Source organism: Cotesia typhae, unplaced genomic scaffold (genome assembly GCF_013202065.1).
Source record: "Cotesia typhae breed Kobodo isofemale line unplaced genomic scaffold, CoteBio_Ctyphae scaffold_13, whole genome shotgun sequence".
NCBI lineage: Eukaryota > Metazoa > Arthropoda > Insecta > Hymenoptera > Braconidae > Cotesia > Cotesia typhae.
The window spans coordinates 18,923,065-18,950,197 of NW_027423774.1; the positions used below are offsets into that span (position 1 = coordinate 18,923,065).

Consider the following 27,133-nt stretch of genomic DNA (forward strand, 5'->3'; position numbering starts at 1 on the left):
AACAGCGAACCGCGCGCGCATATAATTAGCGATACTCGCGCCACGCGTTTGATTTCTGTTTGTTATAAAAGCTCCCTCTGGTGGAATAACGGTACTCGTGGTTAAAAAATATGCCGTGCCGGCAGCCGTCAGCCAACATCATCAGGTCACGTGACCACGTCGTATTGATACGTGTCGTTTAAGTGGGCCCCGATTCGTTGGTTCTTCTAGCCTGCCGAACGTATTCATCATCAGTTGAGATTATCCAGCGGAATACAACTCCGCATATATCTAAGTCACTCCAAGTCGACTTTCGACTTGGCATTTTACGTCAAATTTATTATTTAAAGTATTAATTACTCGCCCATAGTGTTGGCTAATATTCGCCAAATAACTGATCCACGATGGGGAGTAAGTATTTTATTTAAATAATTACTATTTATTTATTTCTCTGTCATACTTTTATATTTTTTGGTTACTTTACTTTGGATGATCAACATATTGAACATGCAATGTTTGATCATTGATAACTCAACTCTAATTAATTTTATTATGTTACAGTTAAATTTTTGGAGGTGATAAAACCGTTCTGCAGCGTTTTGCCGGAAATAGCGAAGCCTCAGAGAAAAGTAAGCTGAATAACTATTTTTGGGTTCCATTATTTTACAGTTCAAACATACTGTTGTTTACTAGAATCATTAATTACTTAAAATTTTCATCAGATAACTAATAGTTTGCTTAATTTCTTTTAATTAATCAATCTTATCCAATTAAAGTATTTAAAATATTTATTTTATCATTACTTTTTCATAGATTCAATTCAGAGAGAAAGTACTATGGACTGCAATCACTCTCTTTATCTTCCTCGTGTGCTGTCAGGTAAGACTTAAATAACCAGTTGCTGGGTTTTCATTTAAAAAACAAAAATTCCAGATGTTTCAAAAATAATTTACAATAAATTATAACTATTATTTATTATTTAAATTTTAGATTCCACTTTTCGGAATCATGTCTTCAGACAGTGCAGATCCTTTCTACTGGATAAGAGTTATTCTGGCGTCCAACAGAGGTACATTGATGGAGTTGGGTATTTCTCCAATTGTAACTTCTGGCTTGATAATGCAGTTGCTTGCCGGAGCTAAAATTATTGAAGTAGGCGACACACCAAAAGACCGAGCGCTCTTCAATGGAGCACAAAAATGTAAGAATCGTTTATTTAATGTCTACTATTGATATAATTTAAACAATAATTAAATTTTTAATCATCTTACAGTATTCGGTATGGTAATTACTGTTGGACAAGCAATTGTTTATGTTATGACTGGTATGTACGGTGACCCAGCCGAAATTGGAGCTGGAGTGTGTCTGCTAATCATCATCCAGCTCTTCGTCGCTGGTTTGATCGTACTGTTGTTGGATGAACTTCTTCAGAAAGGTTACGGTTTAGGAAGTGGTATTTCACTTTTCATCGCCACAAACATCTGTGAAACAATCGTCTGGAAGGCCTTTTCTCCGGCTACTGTCAACACTGGTCGTGGTACTGAGTTTGAGGGTGCGATTATTGCATTGTTCCATCTGGTAGCAACTAAACCAGACAAAGTACGAGCCTTGAGAGAAGCTTTCTACCGTCAAAACCTTCCTAATCTCATGAACTTACTCGCTACTATCTTGGTCTTCGCTATAGTCATTTACTTCCAGGTAAATAAATTTTTCGACAATTAAATAATAAATTAAAAGTTGTTTAATGTATTATTTTATGTAATAGTATAAGTATCAGGAATTTGGACAGGAAAAAAATTTTTAAAAAAATTCAGTGTTAGATTTTTCAATGTTGCAAAATTTAAAAATCTAACACTGAATTTTTTTTTCCTGTCCAAGTTCCTGATACTTATACTATTAAATTTAACATCATAGATGAGAAATTAAATCTTAAATTATTTTATTTAACAAAAATTTTATTTCAGGGCTTCCGAGTTGATCTACCAATCAAGTCGACCAGGTATCGTGGTCAATACAGTAGTTACCCGATAAAACTTTTCTACACCAGTAACATCCCAATTATTCTGCAATCAGCGTTGGTCTCCAATCTTTACGTTATCTCACAAATGTTAGCTGTTAAATTCCACGGAAATATTATTGTAAACTTATTGGGAGTTTGGTCTGATGTTGGTGGAGGTGGTCCGGCTAGATCGTACCCTGTGGGTGGTCTTTGTTATTACTTGTCGCCACCTGAATCTGTAGGACACATTGTTCAAGACCCTGTTCACGCGCTCTTATACATTCTCTTCATGTTGGGCTCTTGTGCTTTCTTCTCCAAGACCTGGATTGAAGTGTCTGGAAGCTCCGCTAAAGATGTAAGCATTTTTTTCTATTTATTTATTTAATTAAAAAAAAAAAAATTATTGTTACTGATTTTTGCTTTATTTGAATGTTTGCAACAGGTCGCTAAACAACTGAAAGAACAACAGATGGTAATGAGAGGACACCGTGACAACTCAATGATTCACGAATTGAATCGTTACATTCCAACAGCCGCAGCATTCGGTGGTCTCTGTATTGGAGCACTTTCTGTTCTTGCCGATTTCTTAGGAGCTATTGGATCGGGTACTGGTATTCTTCTTGCAGTAACAATCATCTACCAGTACTTTGAAATCTTTGTGAAAGAGCAGAGTGAAATGGGTGGAATGAGCACGTTATTGTTCTAAATATAATTAGAGACTTTAAAAGTGAATAATTTTTTTTTTTTTACAATCAAGATATATTTTAAGTATAATTTATTTAAAGAAAAAAAAACGATCCAAGCTTGGATATTAATAGCAGTGTTTTTGGTCTGTCGTTTTATGAAAGACGTTTATTTAAAAAAAAAAAAAAAAAAAAAAAAAAAAAAAAAAAAAAATAAGATTTAACGTCCAGTTATATTAGTTTACTTATTAAATAAGTTAATCTTGATACAGGTTAAGGTGATTCGAGGAAACTCGAGTTGATGCCAATTGGGGCATGATCGTCTTCCTGATGATCATTTAATAACACATACCATAATTCAAGACTTGATTGTACATAGAGTTGGATCGAATGTCTCAATTAAGACAATCGGTGTTTTTCTACTCGAGCTAAACAATAGCTCATGCGAATGCGCGGAGTAGCAGCAATATAACTTTCGTCAGCATTTATGTTGTGACGTTTGTTTAACAATTTAATAATTATTAAATAGATATATTATAAAATTTAAGCTCTCGGTGCATTCGTCATGATTTTTGACAGGACGCGGTGCCCACCTTAGGGTAGATTGTTGAGTAATTCTTAACGAAAGAAACTCATCTAAGGTACCATCATTTCTGTATTATTATTAATAATGATACAAATTAAAATAATTTTGTCTCTTGTATTTTTAAGAGTGATTTTATTAAAAAATAATATTTCATACCACTTTATTCAAATTTATTTAAATTTCTGTCATTTTATTTAGTTTAAAAAATTTCAATAGCTAATTATTCATTATTTAATGTATGTCTCATAATTATTAATTTATAAACAATATGTATATTTATATAATTATTTACAAAAATTTACACTAAAACTCAATTTGTGTTTTCATTATAAAAAAACGTCGCGTATAGCATACCAGTCTTGGCAATATTTGCAAGTAAAAATAGTCTTAGTGTATTGGTAAATCGGATGATTGGCGTCGATGTAGGATCTGCATCTTCTTCTCTCCACCCGATACTTGCACCTTCGCTCAGAGTAAACAGCGCTGGAGACGGAACGTTCTCGTGCATATAAGCCCAAACGCATTCCTTCATAACGGTATTTATCTGCAAGTAAACACTTACATTAAAGAATATTCCATAGCCAATATTAAATACTAAGTATAATAAAAATAAAAAATAATTTTTTAAACAAACCTGAACAGGAGTGAGAATGGGTAAAACATCCGACAGACAATTAAGAGGAGTCGGAAGCAACTTTCCAAGCGCCATGACATTGACCAGTCGAGTACCTTCTGCATTATCCCAATTAGCAATCACCGTTGCTGCAATAGCCCGAAGTAAAACCGAACAATAGGTCAAAGCGGGTCTGTGCCTAGCAGTTAACTCCAGAAAAGTCCAAAGAAGAGGAATATCTTTGAACCAACGACGAATCTGGAGATCTCTTTCAACAGTTACCTTGGTGAACTCTTCATCTGGCCAAGGTAACCCATTGTACATGACATCAGGTGACACCAGCTCGACAAGGAGCAAACTTACCATCGTCATAGCGTCAAGTTTTGGATATTGGCTCAATTCTTCATCAGTACAGCAAGCTTTAATAGCGTCTAGTAATAGCAAACTATTAAAATCAACGATATCTTTATCAAAATTATTTTCAGGTACAGATCTTCTTGGACCCTCGCCAATAATGCCAGCATGAAACACTGAGGAGTGTCGTTGGGCTAACATGACACTGGTTCCGTGTTTATGATTTTGATGAAGCAGAGAAAAGTCTTTTAGTAGCTCGTCGGGCTTAACTTTAGCTCCGAAATACTTAGCCGGTTCTCCGTAAATACTGTTTTCAACAAGTTCACGAATTGCGAGAACTCGCGCACATGGAAAACGCGATGTAATCCACGTGATAAGTCGATGAGCTATTTTAGCGCCACGCTGCTTTTTAATTATGCTGTCTTCAGCTACGCAGATGAAGAAATACCGTATCACTGCTCTCGTTAGTTTTAATGTCAAATCTAGATTGTAGATGTAAATATTTTGCTCATTAATATGCAATAAATCTAGAGTATTAGCAATATCGTGAGCTAGTTCAGTGTCTTCACATTTCATCAGAAGACCTGCTATCTGTTCGAGATTTGAATGAATTCCACGAGAAATTAATTTCGACTTGAGAATCGCTGCTTTGTTGGTGTTTTCCCACTTCAGCAGCAGGGATAGATTTTTGAATAATTGCCGAGCTTCAATGTCTTTTTCTTCATTGGTGTACTGAATGTCTCTCAAAGCTTGCTCCAGAGTTTGGGAGAAGTACCCGTGACCAGACAATGAATTCTCGGGCTCTGGTTTGATTACAGGAAATATTACAATATTCTCAGCGACCAACCGAACGAAAGCGGCGAGATGGAAATCTTGTTGAGACTTTCGCAGGGCAAATGAAGCTGCTGAAATTATTACATTCGGACTCTGAGCTCCTAAAAGTGATATTAGTCTTACTGCTGTCTGTACTCTCAGAGGTTGCGGATCCAAGAGCAAGGGGACCACCAGCGCCAAATCTTGTTTTATTGAAGTCATTAAAGCTATTCCTGCATTGTGAGTTCCGTTCATACGCATTAATAAATCTATCTCCTGGAGAATCATCTCTAGTATCTCACGACAGACATTTTTAACAGTCAATGCTGCGTTAACTCCATGATAACCTACGTTGCTCGTGTTTAAACTGGTGTCCAGGAGAATGCTTATTATTTGCCAAGCTTCTTGCTCACACGCTAACGCCAAATGTACGGTTAAATTTATCAACACTTCAGGCTGATTGTCGAAGTAACTACACCAATCTGTAGCAAATAATGCTAGACGTGGAACTACGTCAGGTCTCACTGGAAATACTAAAATGTTAAATTAATTATTATTGATAAAAAATATCCGACATTTTTTGTACTGAATTTAACAGACATTTAACAATTTTTTAGATTTTTCTAACTAAATTATAGTGAAAAAAATTTAGCAAAAAAATTTCACTTGTAGAAATTTTAAAAAATTACAAGCGTGAATTTTTTAAAATATTTTTTTTATAAAAATTGATTTGTTTTAAAAATTTAAAAAATTTTTGGGTTTCTGCTAATTTCAGTATCATAAAATTTTAATTTGTTTATAATCTTACATGTTTGAAGAATGACTGTTGTAATTACTTTGAGTAATAATTGTGAAAGAGACGCAAGTTTTAATAAATATGGAACTGTTGCTACTTTTTGTCTTCTCGTTAAATCATCGTCGTTTATATTCTCGTTCAAGCTCCACTGGAATAAAAGAATAATTAATAAATGAGTGTCATTGATAATAGTTAGAGAAAAAAAAATAAAATTTTTATTACTTTGAATAAATCAAGGAGCGCATCTTTGATTTCGTAAAAATGACTGCCAGCCAAATGACCTAAAATATCTTTAACAGAATTAAGTAAAACGTTTTTTGAAATCTGAGCACCTGTGATGGAAAAGCCTTTTAATCCCCAAAGTAGAACTTTTTTAATAATCAACTGGGGAAAACAACTTCCAATGTGAGCGACAACCCAATCAAAATAAGGACTGTAGTCAGCAATTGATTGCGTGAGAACATTCATACACGATTCTGCTTCAGTATCTGATAAGTATTTAATACATCTCGCTGATAAATCAACCAATATTCTGGTAGATTTAAATGACAACCAGTATTTGAGGCAAGCGTTTATTCCCGAGTCTGCGAGAAGGTTTGCTCTTTTAGAATAACGCCAGGACAATTTACCAAGAAGGTCCAGCGACCAACTGGCGACAAGAGGTGCCCAGGCCTGAGAATTACTGGACACGATGTCAATCAAAGCCTTGTGTATTTGTGGGACTGTTTTGTTCATGATTTGTTCTTCGGTCAGCGGTGAATTGGCATGCATCTGAAAAATAAAAATTTTATTAATTTCAAAAAAATTCAAATTAAATTCTTCAATGAAAATTAAGTTAGTCGACATCTTAAAATTTTTTTTTAATTGTTTTAAAAAAATTAAAAAAATTTTATTTTTAAAAAAATTAAAAAACTTCAAGTGTTATTTTATTTTTCCAATATAATAAATGCAAAAAAATTAAAAACGTCGGCTAACTTTAGTATTACAATTTTTAAATAATTTTCTAACCTCGATTTGACGAATTTGCCGATTTACCGCAACGAAAAATACTTTGCGTAAATATTCCAACACTGCTTCTCGAGCAGCAGGAAGATTTTTCAACAAGAGCAGAGCTCCAGCAGTAACTTCGGGACAATTCGTTCGTTGACATTGCTTCACAGACTCTGGAATAAACTTCCTAACCTCTGCTAATATTTCCTCAGGTGATAATAACACGTCAACAACTTGCGACATATTTTAATAGATATTACTATCTAAATGTATTTTAAATTTATTAAATTTATTTTTTTTTGTTAATTATTTTTCATTCACTATTGTATCACTGATTAATGTATATAAAAATAAACAAAACAAAGTGCAGAGCACTACATGAGATCTCAATGAAAAATGTCAACAATTGCTAAGTGAAACCAACAGCAGTGATGACAACTTTTAAATTCAAAAAATTTTTTTTTCAAACCAAATCATAAAATTAATTTTTCATTGATGAAACGGGTGAGTAAATAACAAAAATTTTATTTTAATTTTAATCATCTTAGAGCTAAAAATTTTTTCTATTGTCAATAAAATCAGTCATACATTTAACACATTTTTTTTTTTTTTTTTTTTTTTTTTTTTCGTTGATAGAATCGATATTATTAGTTTCTTCTTTTTCTTTTTTTATAATAAAGTTTTTTTTTCTTCAATAAGAGCAACAAAATATAAATAGATTGTAAATAACCTAGACAATCACAAACCATTCTAATTGAGTTGGCATATGATATTAATATATCAATTGATAAGTATATTTATTATTAATGTATTTATAAATCCATTAACGTCTTTTTTTCTTCTCTTGCTTTCGTCCTCGATGAGGTCTCCTCGGAGTGACTTGAGGACTGCTTTCGGAGCAATCTACATCACTCGTTGGATCTTCCTGCAAGTATAACATCCGTACAAACAGTTGTTTTTAATAAACTGAGCAAATAATGACACTGAAGTTAGCAGACGTCAAAAAATTTTTGGTTTTTTTTTTATTAATTAAATTATAACTAAAAAGATATTTCTAAAAAATTACACTTATAGTTTTTCAAGTTTTTTACAGGTGAAATTTTTTTTTTTAAATTATTTAATTGAAATTTTTTCAACAAAAAATTTCTAAAAATTTTCAAATGTCGGCTAACTTCATTTTCATAGCAAATAGAAAACCCTGAAAATTCGAAGGATCATTTGAATAACTAAAAAACTTACTTTTAGCGAAGAAAAACTATCGCCCGGCCAATTATGATAAATAGCCACGGTTAATATGCAAATAACTTGGAAGACAGCGCCGACATACAGGCCATACCTAATGATTTGTTCAAATAAAGTCTCCTCGTCGGGTAGCAAGAGCCTCTTTATATGTTCGTTTTCCATTTCTCAGCTCTTGACACTCGTCCGATCATAAATAACCTAAACAAAATATTATCAAGTCCTATTTACAGTTTAAGCACATACTATCTATCTCATATCATAAAAAATAAAACAAAACTTAAATTATCTATTTAAGTCATCAATGTATAATGACAATAATAAAAAGCAACGTGATGTAAATAAATAATAAGATTACCTTTGTTTGTAATTTAAGCATCGAGTGCTGGCTTTTAGATATAACAGTAACCAGAAATCAATATCCTCTCCTTCGGAGTCAAATCCGCGGCTTTTATTACCATGAAGCTCGACATTTATTCACATGTCCAATCTTACCAACCTACAATTATTTAATTCGAAAAAAAATATTATGTTAATTCAACTATTTTATTTTAAATAATCTTACCTCTCAAAAAAATGATAATAATTATTGCTGTATAATTATCGTCATTTATTAATAAATATTTATATTCCAATCAAACTAACCCGAGCTGTCAAACAAATTATTTTAACCACAAAATTGTTTATTTTTATAAACATAAACATTTGACATTCGCCGTGAAATTATCTGTCATTTAAGTTATCATAGTCACTGTCAAGATGTCTCTAACAATAATAATCAGTGGCGCCGCATGTTAGCGATATTTTTTATTAATTATTTATATAATTTTTCATAAATTACCATTTTCTCTTGAAATAATTAATTAAAAATATTTTAATAATCACCAATATATCGATAAGAAACAGTTTTTTCATAAAATCAGCCATTTTTTCGGGAAATAAAGAGTTTTTATCAAACAGGTTCAAACTTGGCGGGTTAAAATGAGAACCGGAAAGCGACTGGTTCGAGGCTACGTCACTCGGGAGTCCGTGGATGTGGTCCAATGTTTTGTAGAGAAGAATGGCTGCCATCTTTAGTTTTCGATGGATGTTTTACGGAGAGATCACGAATTTCTTGTATTTAGCACGATAAACAATAACGCAATAGTGTATTATTAAGTGAATAATTATTATTCGCGATGTAAATAACGATTTATAAATATTTTTAATAGCTGCCTTGGTGCAATTGAATGTTTAAAATGCGTGTGTTTACATCAATGTTTGAAGTCAGTCTCTGTATTCCTGTCACAGTAAGGTAAGACTTTTATTGTTATTAAACTATTTAATGCCTAGACTGTTTAATATTGTATTATTATTTTTTCTTAAATATTATTTAATAATAATATGTTATTGCAATAAGACAAACATCGATAGTTTAAGAATCGTCAGGTATAAAGCTGCATTTGTTAAGAATTAAGTGTATTATAAATAATAATTTTTAGTTGTTTATTGACTTACTCAGTGATTAAGTGATTATTTATTAATATTTAACTATTTATTTATTGTTTTTATAATTATTTTACAGTGATTCTGGTGTTTCTACGCACATAACCAATATGTAACCCTAAAACGCGGGCATCGTTTGCTTTATTCAATTCAAAGATGCTTTAATTTTTTTTTCACTCGATGGTTAAGAAGTTTATTGATGATATCTACAATTACAACATATGTATTGATGACTTAATTTGTTTTTTAGTGATCACCAGTGATGTTGTCGAGTTTTGATGATCGTGAAAATAGACAAGCTACATCTGGTCGTAGTTTGAACTAGAAAAAAATAAAATGAATTATTTTATTTATTTTTAACAATTACTTTTATGAGTTGATGTGCGACTTAAGTTTATCAGTAAGAATTTTAAAACAATTAATGTGATTATTATTATTATTATTATTATTATTATTATTATCACTATTATTATGTCACTAATAGAAAAATCAAATGGAAATAGTCTGATGAAATTTATTTTTCGCTTAAATAATAATAATTATCATAATCGTAATTACGATAATAATAATAATAGTGAATTGTTTATTGAAAAAGTTTTGATAAAAAAAGAAGTTACAAGTGTTTAAATTGATTTAGCATGATAAAACTAAAACTAGTTACGGTACTATCGGTCAACAATGATTAGACGTATCGAAAATTCGATTATATATTATCAGTCTTATTTGTCATAATCGTATTTATTAAAAATGTTAATTTAAATTCGGTATCACTATTTTATTTTAACGATATTTTTATTTTATTTTTTTTTTTGCGCTATTAATTTCGATCGTTAAGTTATTGATAAAACCTCATAAACGTGACAATACATAAAAAATCAAATAAAAAAAAAAAAAAAATTACGATGGTAAAAATAATCTAAAACAAGAGCTTGTTAATATTTTCCTCAAGACATTAAATTTAATTATTTAAACAGTCTGTACTCATTATATATTATATTACTAAATATATATAATAATAACCTTCTCACAAGACATCATATTTAAATATCTATTGTCTTGAATAATTTTAAAAATTCATTAGAAAAATATTTTTAAAAAATACTTTTTCAATTGCATTAATTAAATAGATATTTAATGTATAAATAACCTGGCGAAATATTTCATTAAAAAATCAACAATCTTTTTTTTTTTTTTTTTTATATCATTTCAGAAAATAAATTCTGCGGATGTCCTATAATTAATCTGGCAAAATTAAAACATAATGAGCAAAATTAATATCAAGATCGTGGATGGAAAATTTATTTATCCTCCCGGCGGGAATAGAAAAAAAATAATTCCAGACGGCGCTAGTAACGTTTTACATCACGGCCATTTTGTTGGTAGCCGTCCGTCTCCTGGCCCCTCGGCTGGCCACCAAACTCGAGCACCTACATCTACACAGTCGTACTGCATACCTATCAACCTCCTCCACCAGTGGTATCAGACTGCCTCCACTTTTCCCAGTTTTCCCTCACCATTATACCGTCACCCTTTAACTTGATGTCTCGCTGGTGGTACTCTCCATGTTGTTCTCTCTTGTCCTTCAGTCCTCTGTCCTTTTTCCTCCGCCTCCGCATTAAATAAATGCCCTCTTGTAACCATCACGTTCGTACTGAAACTTCCTCTCCTTCTTCCTCATCCTCTGTTCCTATTCCAACTTGCTCTTGTTCCTACTTACCTCTACCATACTCTACTCTACTCTACATCCCTCTGCTCTTTTTGTCTTACACATCTTATAAATATATATATATATATATATATATATATATATATATATATATATATATATATATATATATATATATATAAATCTACAAACAACTAGCTCAACGAGAATCGCCATTTCGAAACGCCATCGATTTTCCGTTAACGTACGGCCGCCTACGCGCGATTTTACCACGTCGTCGATTTTATTTCATTTTTAAGCAAATGCAGCCTCGCCATTAATTTAAAATCCTTCAGCATAGATCACGAATGATAGATCAGCAACCAATGATCAATTAATCAATAATCAATAAGTTGACGATCTTGATGACGTGAGTAATGACCAATTAAACCGGTTTATTGAATTAAAATTTCAATTACAAGCTTAATTGTAACAAGCAAGATCCCTTATATATTTATATATCCTTTTTATTATTTTATATCTCTATTGCTAGATCGGGGGGCTACAGCGTGTTGAGTTAGGTTGGTAACATAACATGTACGCGGATTGCTAGGTACAACGACCTTCTCCCGCGTCTCTATTGCACTCTACGTCGCAGTTTATGATTGCCGCGTTATACACACGAGCAAACCCGGATATGCTCCCCCATTGGTCCATTATTTTATTTCACTTTTTTTTTTTTTTAACACCACGGACTATCCGACCCATCTGCTACGGTTCTTTGTCTCTGTGATTTTAATCGCTCTCTTTGTAATAAAACTTTTTCAAATTTCCAGGGCTTTTAATTTGATTTAATATCAAAAATTGTCATTTATTAATTTAGCACACTTGAAATTAATTCCAATGAATTTTATTTAAATAATCATAGAAGATTTATTGAAGAGCATCCAAGAGATTGAATAGATTTATACAAGAAGCTAAATTAGTTTTGAGATGAAGACTGCTGAAAAGATCGGGCCTAGAATAAAATTAACCAGACCTACGGTAGTAATGATTTGAATTAATATTTATTTATTTTATTTATTATTTATTATTAAAATAAATTTTAAACACCAACAGGTTATTTAAATAATAAACCAAGAGTTGCTAGTAAAAATTACATACTACACGTTGCACTCTGAGGACAACGACAGCCAATCGACATGAGAGAGATCGTGGTTGTAGATGATATGATAAGAAGCACGAGTAGAGGTTGCTGGTTAGCAGCGGAGTAAGAGGCGAAGAGGTAGAGGCTACATAAAGGAGTTAAAGGTTCGCGGAGGTGGAGCTGGAGTTTTAGCTGGCTCTACTTGTAAAATGGTTGAGTTAGATCAAAGCGTATAACTGGGTAATAGTTAGGGTGCGTTTCTACACTGGAGCTAGAGTATCCATCAGCTAGTGTAGGTGAAATGGTATCGACCGTACTCTACTGTACTTGCAGTATGTACACAAGTAAGCAACAGTAGCCAAAGGACAAAGTGAGAGCACACGAGCTGTAGCTTTCACAGATGCAGGCACGCGCGAAATCAAAACTCTTTTGTCTTTGTTATTTTAACTCAAAACGTTTATACTGCAATTTGTTTGTGTGAATTTCATACATACGTACTTTCAATTGTTACTTTATTTGTTAACTTTTTTTATTTTTTTCATTTGACCTCATCAGCTTCAATTATTCTGCAGCCTCCACACCGCAGACTGTCTCCCTCAATTTCTTTTATTTATTTTTTTAACTCTCTAATTTACAGTTGTCATGAAAGCTAATTGTTCTGTAATAATCTTTTTTTTTTTCTTTTTTGCTTCTCGGTTATCCTATAATTTTTTTTCTTCCTTCTATTATTCTCTTAATTCAGAGAAGAATTACCTCGTTCAGGAAAATGCTTTTCCGAGGGTAGAATTAAACCTCATTATCATACAAAATGGATGCAATTTTTTTTATTAAATCTCTCGAGTATTACAAACTTACAGAGAGAATATTTTAAAATTTAGTTTATATTTTATCCACCCAAGAGTTTAAGTTTAGGTTGAAGTTAGAATTGGTTATGCAGTGGGGATGTGTAATGCCATTTTTCTAGTGTCTATCAGTAAAACGAAGAGTAGGATCATGAGAAGCAGACGAAGAAAGAAAATAAGAGGTAGATGAAGTTAAAAAGGAGTAGGAGAAGCTATTATGGCTACAATTGTGTACACTATCCAACTAGACGTATACATTCGTTAAAAAACATACTCTACTCGTGCAAATCAACAGCGTACTCCTCAGTGGCGTAGAGTTTGTTGAACGTTGCTTGAGATTGTTCATGGACATTTGCCGTCTTTTTGTACCAGTACTGTTATTATTATTGCTATTGCTATTGCTATTATTATTAATATTATTGTTATTATTGTATGTACTTACTTCGTCTTCTTCTCAGGAGTGGAGCGCCCAATATGCCCACGACTGGGTAACCTTGGATGAAATGCTGAGCTCTCACACAATGGCCCAGCGTTGTTGCCATTCCTCCTCTCTCCTTCGAAAATCACCGTTGACTTTGTTTTTAAAAGTCATTTTAAATATTTACCATCTTTCACCTGGATTGCTAAATATATGACATATAACTAAGGACAATTTTACTGTTAATTGTATTAGTGTCGTAAAGGTTATTATTAGTCTATTTCTTCATGGTAGTAACAAATAATTGCCTCCTATGAATGGCCAACAACAAAGAAATCATTGAATATTTAAATCACGAGACAATAGCCACTGGCTCGTAGGACTATGAAGCCTAACAATAATGATCAGACGGACTATAAAGTAGGCTTAGCTTCGTTAGGTCATGATGTCAATTGCTGGCGCAGTATAACGATGAAATCGCATTTATCACCCAATGTTACGGCTATTTCATCCGACATATACATGTTTCATAAAGAAAATACAAGGATGCATTGATATATGGATGGTTAGATTACTTCACAGTATCACTGTATATTTTCAGATGCATCTACTCTTATTTCTTCTTTGATCTAAACTCTTTAAACTTTTTTTTATCCGGTTTGTGTTTCTTCTTCTCTGCTTTTGTGAGGTTCAAATGTTGAAAAAAAAATAAACAGGAGAATATAATGGTAAATACCGGTTATTGACGGGAGCTCACATATTTCACTTGGTTCTTTCAGCAATTACTTTTCATGGCCTCTTTTCAATCTCATCATCTTCTTCTTCTTCTTTCGTGTTTACCTCGACTCTGTTCGCAATGAAAGGAACATCCCCATTTTTATTTATTTATTTTTTTTTTTTAATTAAAAAATTAAATTATTATATAATTTAAGTGAATTCAATGGATAATAATAATTCAGTGCTTTAAATTGCAGGGCAAAAAAGAGCCAGAGTAAACAAATGACAAGAGAAAGCAAGCTAGATGAAATGAAAAAATAAATGAGAGTAATGTAAGCAAGTTGGCGAATTATTTCGGCTCGTACTTTTCAAATCAATGCAAGGGTCGAGGTACGCCAAGTAGGTCGCTGCAGATTCCATTGCTGCCAACTGAACTCTGTTGACTATCGTCGTCGGTATAAATATAAAAAAAAAAACATTTATACATTGGTTTGCTTTGCCTCGGTTGTACACAATGCAAGCTAAAATAGGGTATAGATGTACAGTTGAAAGAGTAGAAAAATGTTGTGTTGATATTTTATCGTACAATATTTTTTTTAATATTTATTTCGATAAAAAATATAATAATAATATTAATTGTAATATTTATTACGTTTTAAATTAGTATTTAATTTTTCATACTACTATAAATTACGTTTACAATTGCACCAGGTTGATGCTAATATATGTATATACTTACGCTGAATATTTATACTTACCAAGTTGTTGATTCATTTTCAGTCTCATTTCTCTATCTAGATTGATTTAAATTTTGCTTTATATAAATATATACACACATACTGATTATTATTATTATTATTATTATTATTATTATTATTATTACAGTTTATAAATCTCAAAACGTCACGTAGTGCGAATTTCAAATGAATAATTTGAATTATTAAACCCAAGGTCTTAACAATTACAATAATTATCTGTTGATCACATTAGCAATGAGATTTTTAAAATATCTTGATGTATTAATATTATTAATAATAATAATAACAATAATGTATAAATAATTATTAAAAAAATCCGGATGTTTTTTTATTGTAAATAGAAGCTGGTTCTAAAGTCGGTTGAACCGTTCTAAAAGAGGATCGAAACTTCTGGTATTCTACATTTAAATTTATCTCAAGGCTAGCAAATTTTATGAAGACCCGAGCGATCGGGCGTAGTTTTACACTACCGAATAAAATGATTGTAAGAAAGACGAATGTGTTAGAGCACATCCGTCTTATTTTTTGTACACCTTTTTTCTTTCTCTCTTCTTGGAAATCTTGATACAATCGGGTCATTAATTCAGGAACAACTTGACGGTGTATTGACTACTGCTACCGCTATTGAGTATGATGCAGTTCTCTAATCGTGAAAGTAATTCGCCGCTGTTACTGCTAATGTCACGTCTAAACGTTAAATGTATAATGTCCGCAGTACTCTCATGGCTATTTATTATTTTAAAGGATTTAAAACTACGAAAGCCGAGAGATCCAATCACTTGGCTCAACAACTGAGAGATATTTAACGAATAGAAAGTATTTCGCGATGCAGCAACAGTTTTTTTTTTTTTTTTTTTTTTTTTTTTTTTTTAAATTTTTGTTTCAATTTATATGCTGGTTTTCCAAGTCTCTCCCTCAATTATTTTAACCCAATTGATTTAATATCTTTCCTTTTATAGTCTATAAGTACATACTATCTAATAATAATGCAGCTTGGTACTTTGTCACAGTTATAGATGATTTAATAATTAAACTGTCCAGGCGTTAATGATATACTATAAATAAGTTAATATATATATATATATATATATATTCTAATTTTTTTTTCTTTTTGTTCCAGTTCCTGGTCGAGTATTCTCAAATAGCTTAAACTCGGAGTCTGTGCATCATCGCTCAGCGATTGGCTGCCGATAGTAAAAAAAAATCTACCAGTAATAATAATAATTAAAAACATTTATTCCGTCGTATTTAATTTTCGACGGTAAATATAAAATTTATCAAAACGTCGACTCCGTCGGTAATAAAGTTATCCGGTGGCGCAGCTGGGGCAAGTGGGTCCGAGGAGGAGCAGTCCCCGGGTCCCGGATCGTCACTGGGAAATAGTAGTGTGGAGAAAGTTGCGTCTGGCGACAACAATGGCACCTCTGAAGCCACCATGAGTTTTGTTCTGCAATTAGGTTCTGGCGAGACCCTCGAGGAAACCACCTCGAGTGTCAGAGAAATCGCTTCGGTTACAATCCAAGAAAAAACAACCGAACCAATGAGTATTGTCTTGCAGTTGGGTACAGCGACGGCAACAACAACAACAGCAACTGTTAATTCTAAAGAATTAGAAAATCCTGAAAAATCAACTGCTATGGTGGTGACCAAGCCGGCTATAGTTTATCCGAGTAATCAGATGAAATTTCAACAAAATGCTAGCAAGAGTAATGTGACAACAACTATTACCAATGTTGGTGGTGTTATTGCTGCAGTTGCTAAACCTGGAACGATTGTTTACCCAGCTAAAGCGATAAAAGATCAAAAAATTAGCGTACCTGCTCAAACTTCTGTAGATTCTAAAATAATTGCAGCACCTTTGATACTGACTCAGCAGCAGGTACCGTCCAGTACTACCGGGACCTTGATTTCCTGCACTTCAGCAGGAAATAATACAGCCCCAGTAAATCCACTGACGTCCAAGCCCGTGATTAACAGCACTGCTAACTCAAATCTTACCGGCAAAGTTCAACTCACGTATGAAGTTATACCGAATAAACAGCAGCAACATCAGCATTCATCGGGGATTATTCAAAGTACAGCATCACAGAAGGTAGTTAGTACAGCTGCAGGTGTTAAAACAATAACCTCGACTAGTACTATGTCTAACATCCAGAGGTTACGGAATAAATCTCCAAGTGCTACTGCTCCTAATAGCAATGTTCATAAAGTGAAGACTATTACAAGTATAAATAATCAAGGAATGGTTACAAAAAATTTTACACCCCGAGTACAAGCTGTCTCTAAAGCCCAAACACTCTCGACGAATGTTGCCATCACTCCGGTGACGATGACACAAGTTATCACTAATTCAAGTATTCAACGATTACATCAAAATAATCAACAGAAAATTCAACAAAATCAGTCATCTAATCAAACTGTTATAAATTCACGAGTTAATGCTAATCATAAAGTACCAGTTGTACAGCAGCCAATAGATCAAACTCAAGCGCTACAAAAGGTTGCTGGAGTCTTTCCAAAAACTTTAGCTGTTCAACGGCAACAAGTTGCTTCTACTGGGGCTAATAACGTCCAAAATGTACAAAAAGTATCTATTGCCGGAATACAAAAAACAAGTTCTGTGCCACAAAATCAGCCACAAAATAATGCTGTACATTTTCAGAATTCTCAGCAGCAGCAACAGCCTAAATCTCAAATTACATCACTACAAAAATCTCAAACAGCTTTGGTATTAAATAACTCACCGAAAAATTCACAATTTACAAATGTTAGTAATATTGTTAAAAGTAGTAGTATTCCAAATGTCTCGAAAATTCAGGCTAATTCTGCTGTTGCGTTAAGTAAGGCTCAACTTATATCGCAGTCTCAAGTTAATGTACATCATACGGTACATGTCCAACAAATGATTCCACAATCTATTCAAGGACAAGCGGTTTCTAAGCAACAGCAGCAGTCGCTTACTTTACAGACAGCACGAGTGTCAGCTAATTCTAATTCACAACAAAAATTAAATGTCATTCAACAGAATGCCACTCTAACAAGTATTCCGATAAATCAAAAGAATCCATTGGTTGTCAATGCTAAAGTACAATCCCAGCCGCAAATGCTTTTCAAGGTTGGCCCTATGAAAAATTCTTCCATTAATTCACAACACACTGGCAATATGATTAAAACTGTGGGTCAAAAAGCTAATGCTGTGAGTCAGGTAAAAACAAATCCTCAACAAGTTGGAGTCTCGCTGAATCGTACTGTCAACGCTCAGCCGGTTAAAATAATTCAACAGCAGCAATCACCTCAGCAACATATTGTTGTTAATCAAATGACTTCCCAAAAGCAACCGGGTTGTATAAAAACAATGCCTGTCCAAAAAGTTACAACACATCAGCAGCACCAGCATCAAAAACAACAACAGCAGCAGCAGCAGCAGCAGCAACATCATCAGCAACAGCGAAATAATGCCCAAAAAGTTGGTGGTATTAAAACTTCTCTGAATACTAATATGAATTCACTGAAAGCTCAAACGGCTAACAATACTTCAGTCCCTGTTGGGAATGCGCTCTCACAAAAAACAAATCTACGTAATTTTCATCCTCAGCAATTAAATACTTCTAATATAATGATACAAAAAAATCAAACGATGAAAATTCAACAGCAAAATATTCAGCAAAAACAAATAATAATGCCACCACAGTATCCTCAGTCACAAAATATAAGGCCACAAGGTGGACAGATTAAAACAATTTTACCAATAGTTTCACCGGATACCCATAAAGAGATGGAAACAAAGTAAGTATAAAAATAGTATTTTAATTAATAATTAATTATCTTGTTCAATATAATATTAATATAATTTGTATTGATTCTTCATTATCAGAATGGGACAAGAAATACAAATGAAAAAGGAACCAGAATCTCAAGAACAGCCGACCTCACCTGTACGACGAATGCCGCTACCTTATGAGGTATTTATAAAATTATCAATCAATTTTTACATCAAATGAAGTATATAAATATTTATTAAGTTTTTTTTTTTTTTTTCTTCTCCATGTAAATGATTTTAAATAAATTCCTGTTGAATTTTAGTGTCTGCAGTTTGTGCTTCAAGACCATAATTATGGAGCTCCACCACCGCGAACGCCACCACCAGTGTCGCCACCACCACATCCACAACAGCAACCACTTAATGGTGCGAGTGGTTCAACACTTCAACATTCATTTATGTACAATCAAGGTAATTATTTTTCTGACGAATATAAATTTTATTTATTATCAATTATATGTTAAATAAATTTTTTTTTACAGTTATTACGAACAATAACACAGCAGATGACGCAGCGAGTGCTATCAGCAGTGATGGAGGTCGTGAAGTTGAGCCTGAAGGTGAAGAAACTGAAACTGCTCCAGAAGGAGAAGGTGACGACGAAGACAGTGTTACCCGGTGTATTTGTGATTTTGAGCATGACGATGGCTATATGATTTGCTGTGATCGCTGTCTCGTTTGGCAGCACGTTGATTGTATGGGCATCGACAGATCAAACATTCCTGACGAATATCTCTGTGAAATTTGTCGACCACGTCGTGTAGACCGTCAACGAGCACGTACGCTTCAATTACGTAAGCGCGAGGAGCTTCTCAACTCTGATACATCGTCGGACACATCATCAACTAGCTCTGCGGACACTGATGTCGGTAGTAATAATCCACCGGCTAAGAAACGACAGCTCCAACAGCTCCGAGTTCCGAGAAGAAAATCCGATCCTCCTCCTTCGACACTTAGGAAGTTAAACAACAACAATAACAACAACAACAACAACAACAACAACAACAATAGTAATAGTAATAACAATAATAATAACAACAACAATAATGTCGCTAAACGTCAAAGACGAGAGCAGCTTCCAAGACAAGCAAGTGCGGGCAGAAAGAAAGAAACGGCAAAACGTGGTCAGGGAAAAAGAAAAACAAAGCGTAGAATTAGTTTAGATGGTGAAGATGAAACTCAAGATGCTTGGGGGTCAAATATGGCTCCATTGAGACAGTGGATTGAGAGATATGAAGAGGCTGTGACAAATCACTATAGTCCTGAGCTCAGAGCTAGAATATCTAGCATTAAAGTAAATGGTACCCACAGTGATTTAAAACAGAATAATATGAGCTCTGGCGTTAGCGGTAAATGTCGGATTAATGTACAAAGCAACAGTCTAAGATTTTTAGTAGCTACTGTATACCTTCCACCTAATACACCAATTATTGAGTTAAGAGGTAAATACATGTTGAGTACGCAACACAGGTCGTCTTATCCTCAAGGACGGCAGCATGCTCAACGACCAGGACCTTTTGTATTTTTCTATCGTTTACCACGTGAAGGTACTGAAGTTTGTGTTGACACAAGAACGTACGGTAACGATGCTAGATTTGTACGGCGGAGTTGTAAACCTAATGCTGAAATAAAACATTGTATAGAAAAAGGTACGTTACACTTGTATATTGTTACGATAGCGGCTATTGAAAAAAGTAACGAAATAACGATTCGTCATGAGCAACACGATCTGCTACTTTCACCTAATACTAATTTAACTGGCAGTACGCCTCTTCCATGTGCTTGTGGTAATCCACGTACTTGTCAAATAACTATGACTACTGGACAGCTCAGTAGTTCACGACGAAGTAGTAATGGTACTCTTGCGGAGAATGTTGATGGGCGTGAACGAAGAAGACGAGGTAGAAGAAATACTGTTAGTGAGGAAAATGATGTATCTAGTTTAACAACTTCTTCAACACCATCAGTTACAAGTCAGTCTACGCCAAATCGAACACCGACTCCTACGTCTTCAACATCCACAACCCCAACAGTCTCAGCTGGCGCTAAAAAAATGATAACAAATACTGTAACACCAGTACCAACATCAACTGTCACTACAACAACTGTACCAGTGACAGCAGCAGCAGCAGCAGCATCATCATCATCATCAACAGCCACCGTGGTAACCGCGACGACAACGATGACCACCACCACGTCAGTGATAGTGACAACAACAACAACATCATCATCAGCAACTACAGCAACTGTAACAGCAACAGCAACTGCAGTAGCTGTTTCTACGATAACAACGACGACAACTACCAGTACGTCGACAGTGGTGACTGCTGCAATGACTAAAGTATTACCTAAAGAAGAGGCTCTTGTTTTAGCATCACAACCACCAATGCAACAGGTGGTTCATTCGACACCACAAACCGCTCCAACGTCACAAGAAACCAGTAAAAAAGATAAAAAGAAAATGACCCGGGAGGAACGTAAAATGGAAGCTATTATGAAAGCATTTGAGAGACTAGAAAAAGCTGAACAAAGAAAGCAAGAAGTACAAGCAAGAAACGCTCAGAGAAAAGAGTCCGGAGGTGCCCACAGTGATAACGATGATTTGCCTCTCAGCCTTCCCACCAGGCCAAAGCAACAGCATATTGAACGACCGCTCAGACGAAAAAGACGAAAGGGTCGGGCAAGAACAACAAGTAGTTCACAGTCTCAAAATAGTCGGCGAACTAGATTAAACTCAGCCGACTCAGACATGTCGTCTGGTGATGAAAGTATCATGATGCAATCACCACCCTCTTCATGTATACCTAATCGCGAGGCTCCTTTTTCTCCGCGGCTTCACACACCAACAAAGGACGAAAATTGCGTGGGAATCGCTCAGGATTCTAATAATCAAACAATACCAACAGCAGCGGGTCTTTTATTAGCTCTTGCTAATTCAAACGTACCCGGTCCAAGCTCACCGCCACTCCAGCAACCACCACCAAGTAAAAGTCCCACTTGTGACAGTGGAGCGAGTAGCAGTTCTCAAAGTTCAACTCCCTCGACGCCGTTGTCATCGGCTTGTCTTTTGGTTGCAGCAGCGGTTGGACCTCTCGCACCGGGATTCAAATTTCCAAAAACTAAAAAAGCGATGATGAATGAGTGGCTGCGAGACTCTCCGGATACACCGCAGACTCACGTGCAAATACCGCCTCATATATCACCAAACATGTCAATTGCGTCTGTACCATCGCCAAGTCCAGTAATTCCTTCGACAAATAGGTCCATTGATTTTCTTTCACCTACTGATCCCTCACCTGAGTTCTTGACACAAAGTTATGCGGCTAAAAGTCTGGCTACTCTTGTGCAAGCCGCTAATTCTGTTTCGGGAATTTGTGATTCGCTTCCACAACGTAAACAAGCTGTTGCTCAGAATGCCAATGGCTGTCCAGTCTCATCAGGATCAGCTAAGAAACGTTGGCTACGACAAGCCATCTCTGAAGAATGCGACTCGCCCAACAGCAGACCTGAAAGTCCGCCCAGTGAAATGGTAGCGCCGCCAAAAAAACGTCGAATCGCTCGTGAAAGTATTTCATCGGACAATTATACCCCGCCGACAACTCCAACACCCGTACACACTGAAGCCGGTCCTACTAACTCAGCGCTTACTTTATCTGAAAATGATTTTTGCGAACAACCACACTCGCCACTGTCCATGGAGAGAAGAATTAAAACTGATTATGAAGCTGATACTATGAAAGAAGATACCAATTCAGAGTCAGAGAAACCGGAATTATTTGAAGCTATCAAAACTAAACCTGAAATATCTGAATCAGAAATCAAAGAGCACGACAGAGGGAGTGATAAAATAGACGTTTCAGTAAAAGACGAGGTCGATTTAATAAAATCTGAGGTTAAAATAAATATTAAAGATGAGCTTATGGAAACAGATGAAGATAATCATGACATACTTACGTCTGTTAATTTAACAAAAGTCAAAGTAAAGCCTGATATTAAATCTCAAGAATCTTTAGACGTCACTAAGCCTTCTGACGCTCCAGAGTATCCGATCAAACGAGAGTCAAGTTCACCATTGCATGATGAAAAATGTTCTATGGAAATCGCTAACCAAAGTGACCTAGAAACCGATGAACCAAAGTCACCGGTTATTGCAATGGAGTCTGATATTGAGGCCAAACAAAGTTCAGTTGAGATGACATTGACGTACAGTCAAACAGCGACTGTTAATCAAACTTTTGAAAATTTAGAAAAAGACTGTAAATCCAACGATGCTTCTTCTATTGATGAGTTCGACGTTGAAGCGCAGATGAAGATGATAACTGGTGATGACGGCAACGATTACAAGGAAAAGGTTGACACTTGCTCAGATAAAGATTACAAAAGCATGGATGGTATCGAGGGATTAATGGACAGCTCAAAAGAAGATTCTGACTCGGAAGACCGTGATATTGAAGATCTGCAGCCCAAGGAAGAACCACGTCGATTTAAAGAGCTTGAACGAGCCGTGGAGGAAAGAGCTTTTAAAGAACTTGAGACAATGTCTCATAATCAAGAGTTTAAATCAAGTGGCCAAGTATTTCTTACTGAAAATTTGGACACTCGGTTGAAATCTCCTGAGACTACTAAGTTAGAGTCAACGACGACGACAACAACATCTGAGGAGTCAATGTTTGATTCTGTGTCTTCGAATATCGATTGTGAGTCAGCTGTTGTCGAACCGCCTAAAATATTTCAGTCAATCCCGCCGTTGAGTGAAAGAATTCGCAAAAAACTCGATTCTTCCGCAGCTCCGAAGAAAAGTCTTGTTTATGAAGCCGCGATGATTGAATCAACAATCGACATGGAGTCTGTGGAAATAGCTGAGAACGGCGATGATAAAAATCAGCTCTCAACTGCTTTGAGAGAAATTTTAAGATCTAAAATTGACGAAGAACCGACACCGTTTATGAATGCTGAAAATACAGATCCACCTTTAGAAAATATTAATCCGTCACCAGAAGATATAAATCCACCATTAGAAAGTATTAACCCGTTTCCGGAAGACTTGGATCCACCAATTAATTCATTGTCGAAGGACATTTATCCATCACCAAAAGAAACATTACATTTGTCTCCAAATAAAGCAAATTTATCTCCAATAAATGTTAATTTATCAACCAAGGAAATTAAATTATCTCCTAAAAATCTTGGTGCTCTTGCGGAAAATATTAACTCGTCGGAAAGTATTAATCCATTGGTGGATGATTCTAGTACGCCGTTAGATAATTTATATCCAGCATTAGAAAAAATGAGCCCACCGTCGGAAAATTTCAACTCGCTGTTAGAAAATACAAGTCCACCTGTGTTGAATCATATTGAAGCTATAGTGTCGGAACCAAGTGTCCCAGAGAATTTACCAATTGTCCCAGCGACTAAAGAAGAAATAGTTCCTGCAAAAGTTGAAGAAAAAGTTCTGCCACCACCGCCGCCTCAGCCTGAAATTAGGAGGCTAAAAGATCCGAGGACAGCAGTGCCCAATCGATGCCCATCTCCAAAACACGATACACCGGCACCAGTCAAGCGTAAGGTTAGAACGGTAGGAATGTAGTCAAGTCTGCCTAGGGTAGACTGCTGTTTATTTTTCTTTTCAAATCCTCACTCATCCCTCCAGTAAATAATCCGATACTCAAGTAGCTGCACGTACTTAAGTTCTTACTAATAATTATCAAGCATAATTATCATCTCCATTCATCCTTCACCCAGTTTATTGATTTTTTTTTGGCTGTTTTCTTATCTGTTACTAAAAGTTTAGATTATCAAAACCAACTGATGAATTTTAAGTATTAAAAATAATTTTTTTTTCTTTTAGTTATCGATCTCCGAGTATCGAAAACGAAAACAACAGTCCACGGAGACACCACCGGAACCTGAACCGTCAAGTGACGTAGCATCTTCTGATAAAAGTCCACGCGGTCGATCAGACAGCGCAAGCAGCGGAACATCATCTCTGAGCTCCGATGATGATAATGCAAAAACCAGCCATGATGTTCCGAGTTTGACGTCTCTTCCGCTTTTTGCTAATTCGGAAAATGACGAACGTAAAGGTAATTATTTAATTATTTTTTGTAGATTTATAAATTTATTATAAGACGGGTTTTAGTGGTACTAGGGATAAGCTCGACTGGTATAAAGGCTAATGTATAGTAAAATTACAGGCAATGAAGAAGGTGTCATTGGATGGTCAGCAGCACCTACGCTTGTCGAACGACAACGAGAAAATCTCACTGAAAGATTGAAACGCGAATTTGGACTATTTTTAAGCGATGATGAAGAAGAAAGGGCTCGAAAACAAGGTAACTATTCTGAAATATTAATTTTATTAGAATATTTAAACGGAGATACAATTTAATTTAATTAATTTTTTTAATAAAATTTCTAAAATTTTATTTTAACAGGATTAACTGCAGAGGCTATTTTAAAAGCACGTAAAGAAGCAATGCCAAATCAAATTCCGATGACTGTAGGACCGACTCCGTATACTTCATCGCAATTACCCCCACAAACTTACATACCACCACCAGGATCGGCGGCCATACATTATCCGCAATTTCAAGTAAAACCAGGAATGCCTGGACCGTATGTTATGGCTGTACCGCAGCCTATTCCACCGCCACTACCACCGCCAGGGATTTATCCAGTGCCAGCACCGACGTCAACTCTCTCAACAGTGGGTAAGACGGTACCTCCACAATTTCTCGTGCCGCAAGCACCGCCCGGTGCGAATCCGTACCCTCCACAATTTATCCCAGCGACTAGTCCACCCGCAACTACGCCACGTTTTCCCGTTTCGACGCCGACGCCTGTACCACCACCGCCCGGCTTCACCCCGACACCACCGCCCCAGAAGCCTTATTACAGTCATCCTCCTCCAGCACCCAGGACATAACTTCTAACTAAATGATTGAATAAAGAATTTATTTCGACCCTTGATTATTTGATTGACTAAAAGAATATTTAATATAACTGGCGTTTAAAAAACGGCCTAAGTTTTTAATCGAATCTATTTTTCTTTTTTAAAAAAAAAAAAAAAAAAAAAAAAAAAAAAAAAAAAAAGATTCAAATTTAAAAAATGCATTTGACGTTTTTATTCGATTTGAAAGATTTTAGTAAAGGTTCGTTTGAGGAGTAGTATTTTATATTAGTTGGTACGCTGGAGAAGAAAAATTATATTGATGGTTGCATAATATCAAAATGATAAAGCGTAATTTTTTTTTTTTTTTTTTATACTGGATCTAATCGCAGTGCCCAGAGTAAGAGTAATTAAATGTAAAATTAAGAAAAATCTGTTACAACAGAAGTCATAATGTACAGATGAATTTTGATAATATTGAGGTAATAAGATGATTTGAATAATCTTATATAAGTGATGGTCAATCTGGAAAAGGCTTTCATTGAGACTAAACTATGTGTAATCATAAATACATGTTATTATTAATTAATATAAATATATAATAATTATAGTGATGTTAAAATAACATTCATATGTCATTCGGTATGTAAATAATTAAATTTAAGATTTCGTAATACTATACATACTTTAACAAAAGTATATATATATATATATATATATATATATATATATATATATATATATATATATATATATATATATATATATATATATACATTTAATAGTAGCTGTGGATTTTTAGATCAGCTGCACTGCTAGTTAGTTATTATTCCTATTAGTATAAAAAAAAAAATAATTGTTAATTTATAATAAATATGCTAGCAGTGTAAAAATTATTCTCAGAGTTGTCTATATTTTATATTTCACTGTAAAATTTTCGCTAAACAATTAATTAATTAATTAATTGATAATTATTAATAAATACATGTTGAATTATTTTTGAAATCTAAAATCAAATGTTTATTTTTTTCTTTTTTTTTTATTAATGTTTAACATTTTTATGCATTATTATTATTATTATTATTGAGTCGCGTGTATTCTTGCCCGCTTCGGTAGAATTTTACGATTATTAAATAATCATTAAAAAATAACTATAGAAAGAAAGAATAAAACTATTATAATTAAAGTATTAATTGTAATTATTTAATAATTATTAGTTATTAATTTACAATTTATATTTTATTTTTTATTCGAATATCATTGAATGGTAAACAGAGACTTTATTTCTGTTACATAAAAGCGCTAGTAAATAAAAAAAAAAAAAAAAATGGTAAAATATATGAAACTATGATAAAAATAA

At 34.3% G+C, this 27,133-nt stretch overlaps 4 protein-coding genes across 5 annotated transcripts; 2 read left to right on the forward strand and 2 right to left on the reverse strand.

Annotated features, from left to right (window-relative positions):
* Positions 1-247: 247 nt before the first annotated feature.
* Positions 248-3,405, forward strand: Sec61alpha (SEC61 translocon subunit alpha). The gene is made up of 7 exons (XM_074253643.1): positions 248-390; positions 541-608; positions 793-858; positions 970-1,180; positions 1,253-1,677; positions 1,944-2,333; positions 2,421-3,405. The coding sequence occupies exons 1-7, from the start codon at positions 384-386 to the stop codon at positions 2,682-2,684; spliced, it is 1,431 nt and encodes a 476-aa protein (XP_074109744.1). The 5' UTR covers positions 248-383; the 3' UTR covers positions 2,685-3,405.
* Positions 2,816-7,217, reverse strand: Omd (integrator complex subunit 5 omd). The gene is made up of 5 exons (XM_074253603.1): positions 6,832-7,217; positions 6,046-6,594; positions 5,836-5,971; positions 3,882-5,560; positions 2,816-3,791 (listed from the first exon to the last, which is right to left on the reverse strand). The coding sequence occupies exons 1-5, from the start codon at positions 7,054-7,056 to the stop codon at positions 3,558-3,560; spliced, it is 2,823 nt and encodes a 940-aa protein (XP_074109704.1). The 5' UTR covers positions 7,057-7,217; the 3' UTR covers positions 2,816-3,557.
* A 105-nt stretch (positions 7,218-7,322) lies between these two features.
* Positions 7,323-8,762, reverse strand: LOC141534363 (protein anon-73B1). The gene is made up of 4 exons (XM_074253683.1): positions 8,618-8,762; positions 8,411-8,551; positions 8,053-8,253; positions 7,323-7,738 (listed from the first exon to the last, which is right to left on the reverse strand). Exons 3-4 carry the CDS (start codon positions 8,215-8,217, stop codon positions 7,637-7,639), a joined length of 267 nt encoding a protein of 88 aa, XP_074109784.1. The 5' UTR covers positions 8,218-8,253; positions 8,411-8,551; positions 8,618-8,762; the 3' UTR covers positions 7,323-7,636.
* Positions 8,763-8,985: 223 nt separating this feature from the next.
* Positions 8,986-25,851, forward strand: Upset (SET domain-containing protein upSET). 2 transcript variants are annotated; one of them, XM_074253585.1, is made up of 8 exons: positions 8,986-9,346; positions 16,185-18,850; positions 18,939-19,026; positions 19,148-19,295; positions 19,367-24,459; positions 24,733-24,967; positions 25,079-25,216; positions 25,319-25,851. In XM_074253585.1, exons 2-8 carry the CDS (start codon positions 16,500-16,502, stop codon positions 25,807-25,809), a joined length of 8,544 nt encoding a protein of 2,847 aa, XP_074109686.1. In that variant the 5' UTR covers positions 8,986-9,346; positions 16,185-16,499; the 3' UTR covers positions 25,810-25,851. The 2 variants fall into 2 exon arrangements, with proteins under 2 accessions (XP_074109686.1, XP_074109688.1); XM_074253587.1 differs by having other exon boundaries at positions 8,988-9,346; positions 19,367-24,450.
* Positions 25,852-27,133: the final 1,282 nt, after the last annotated feature.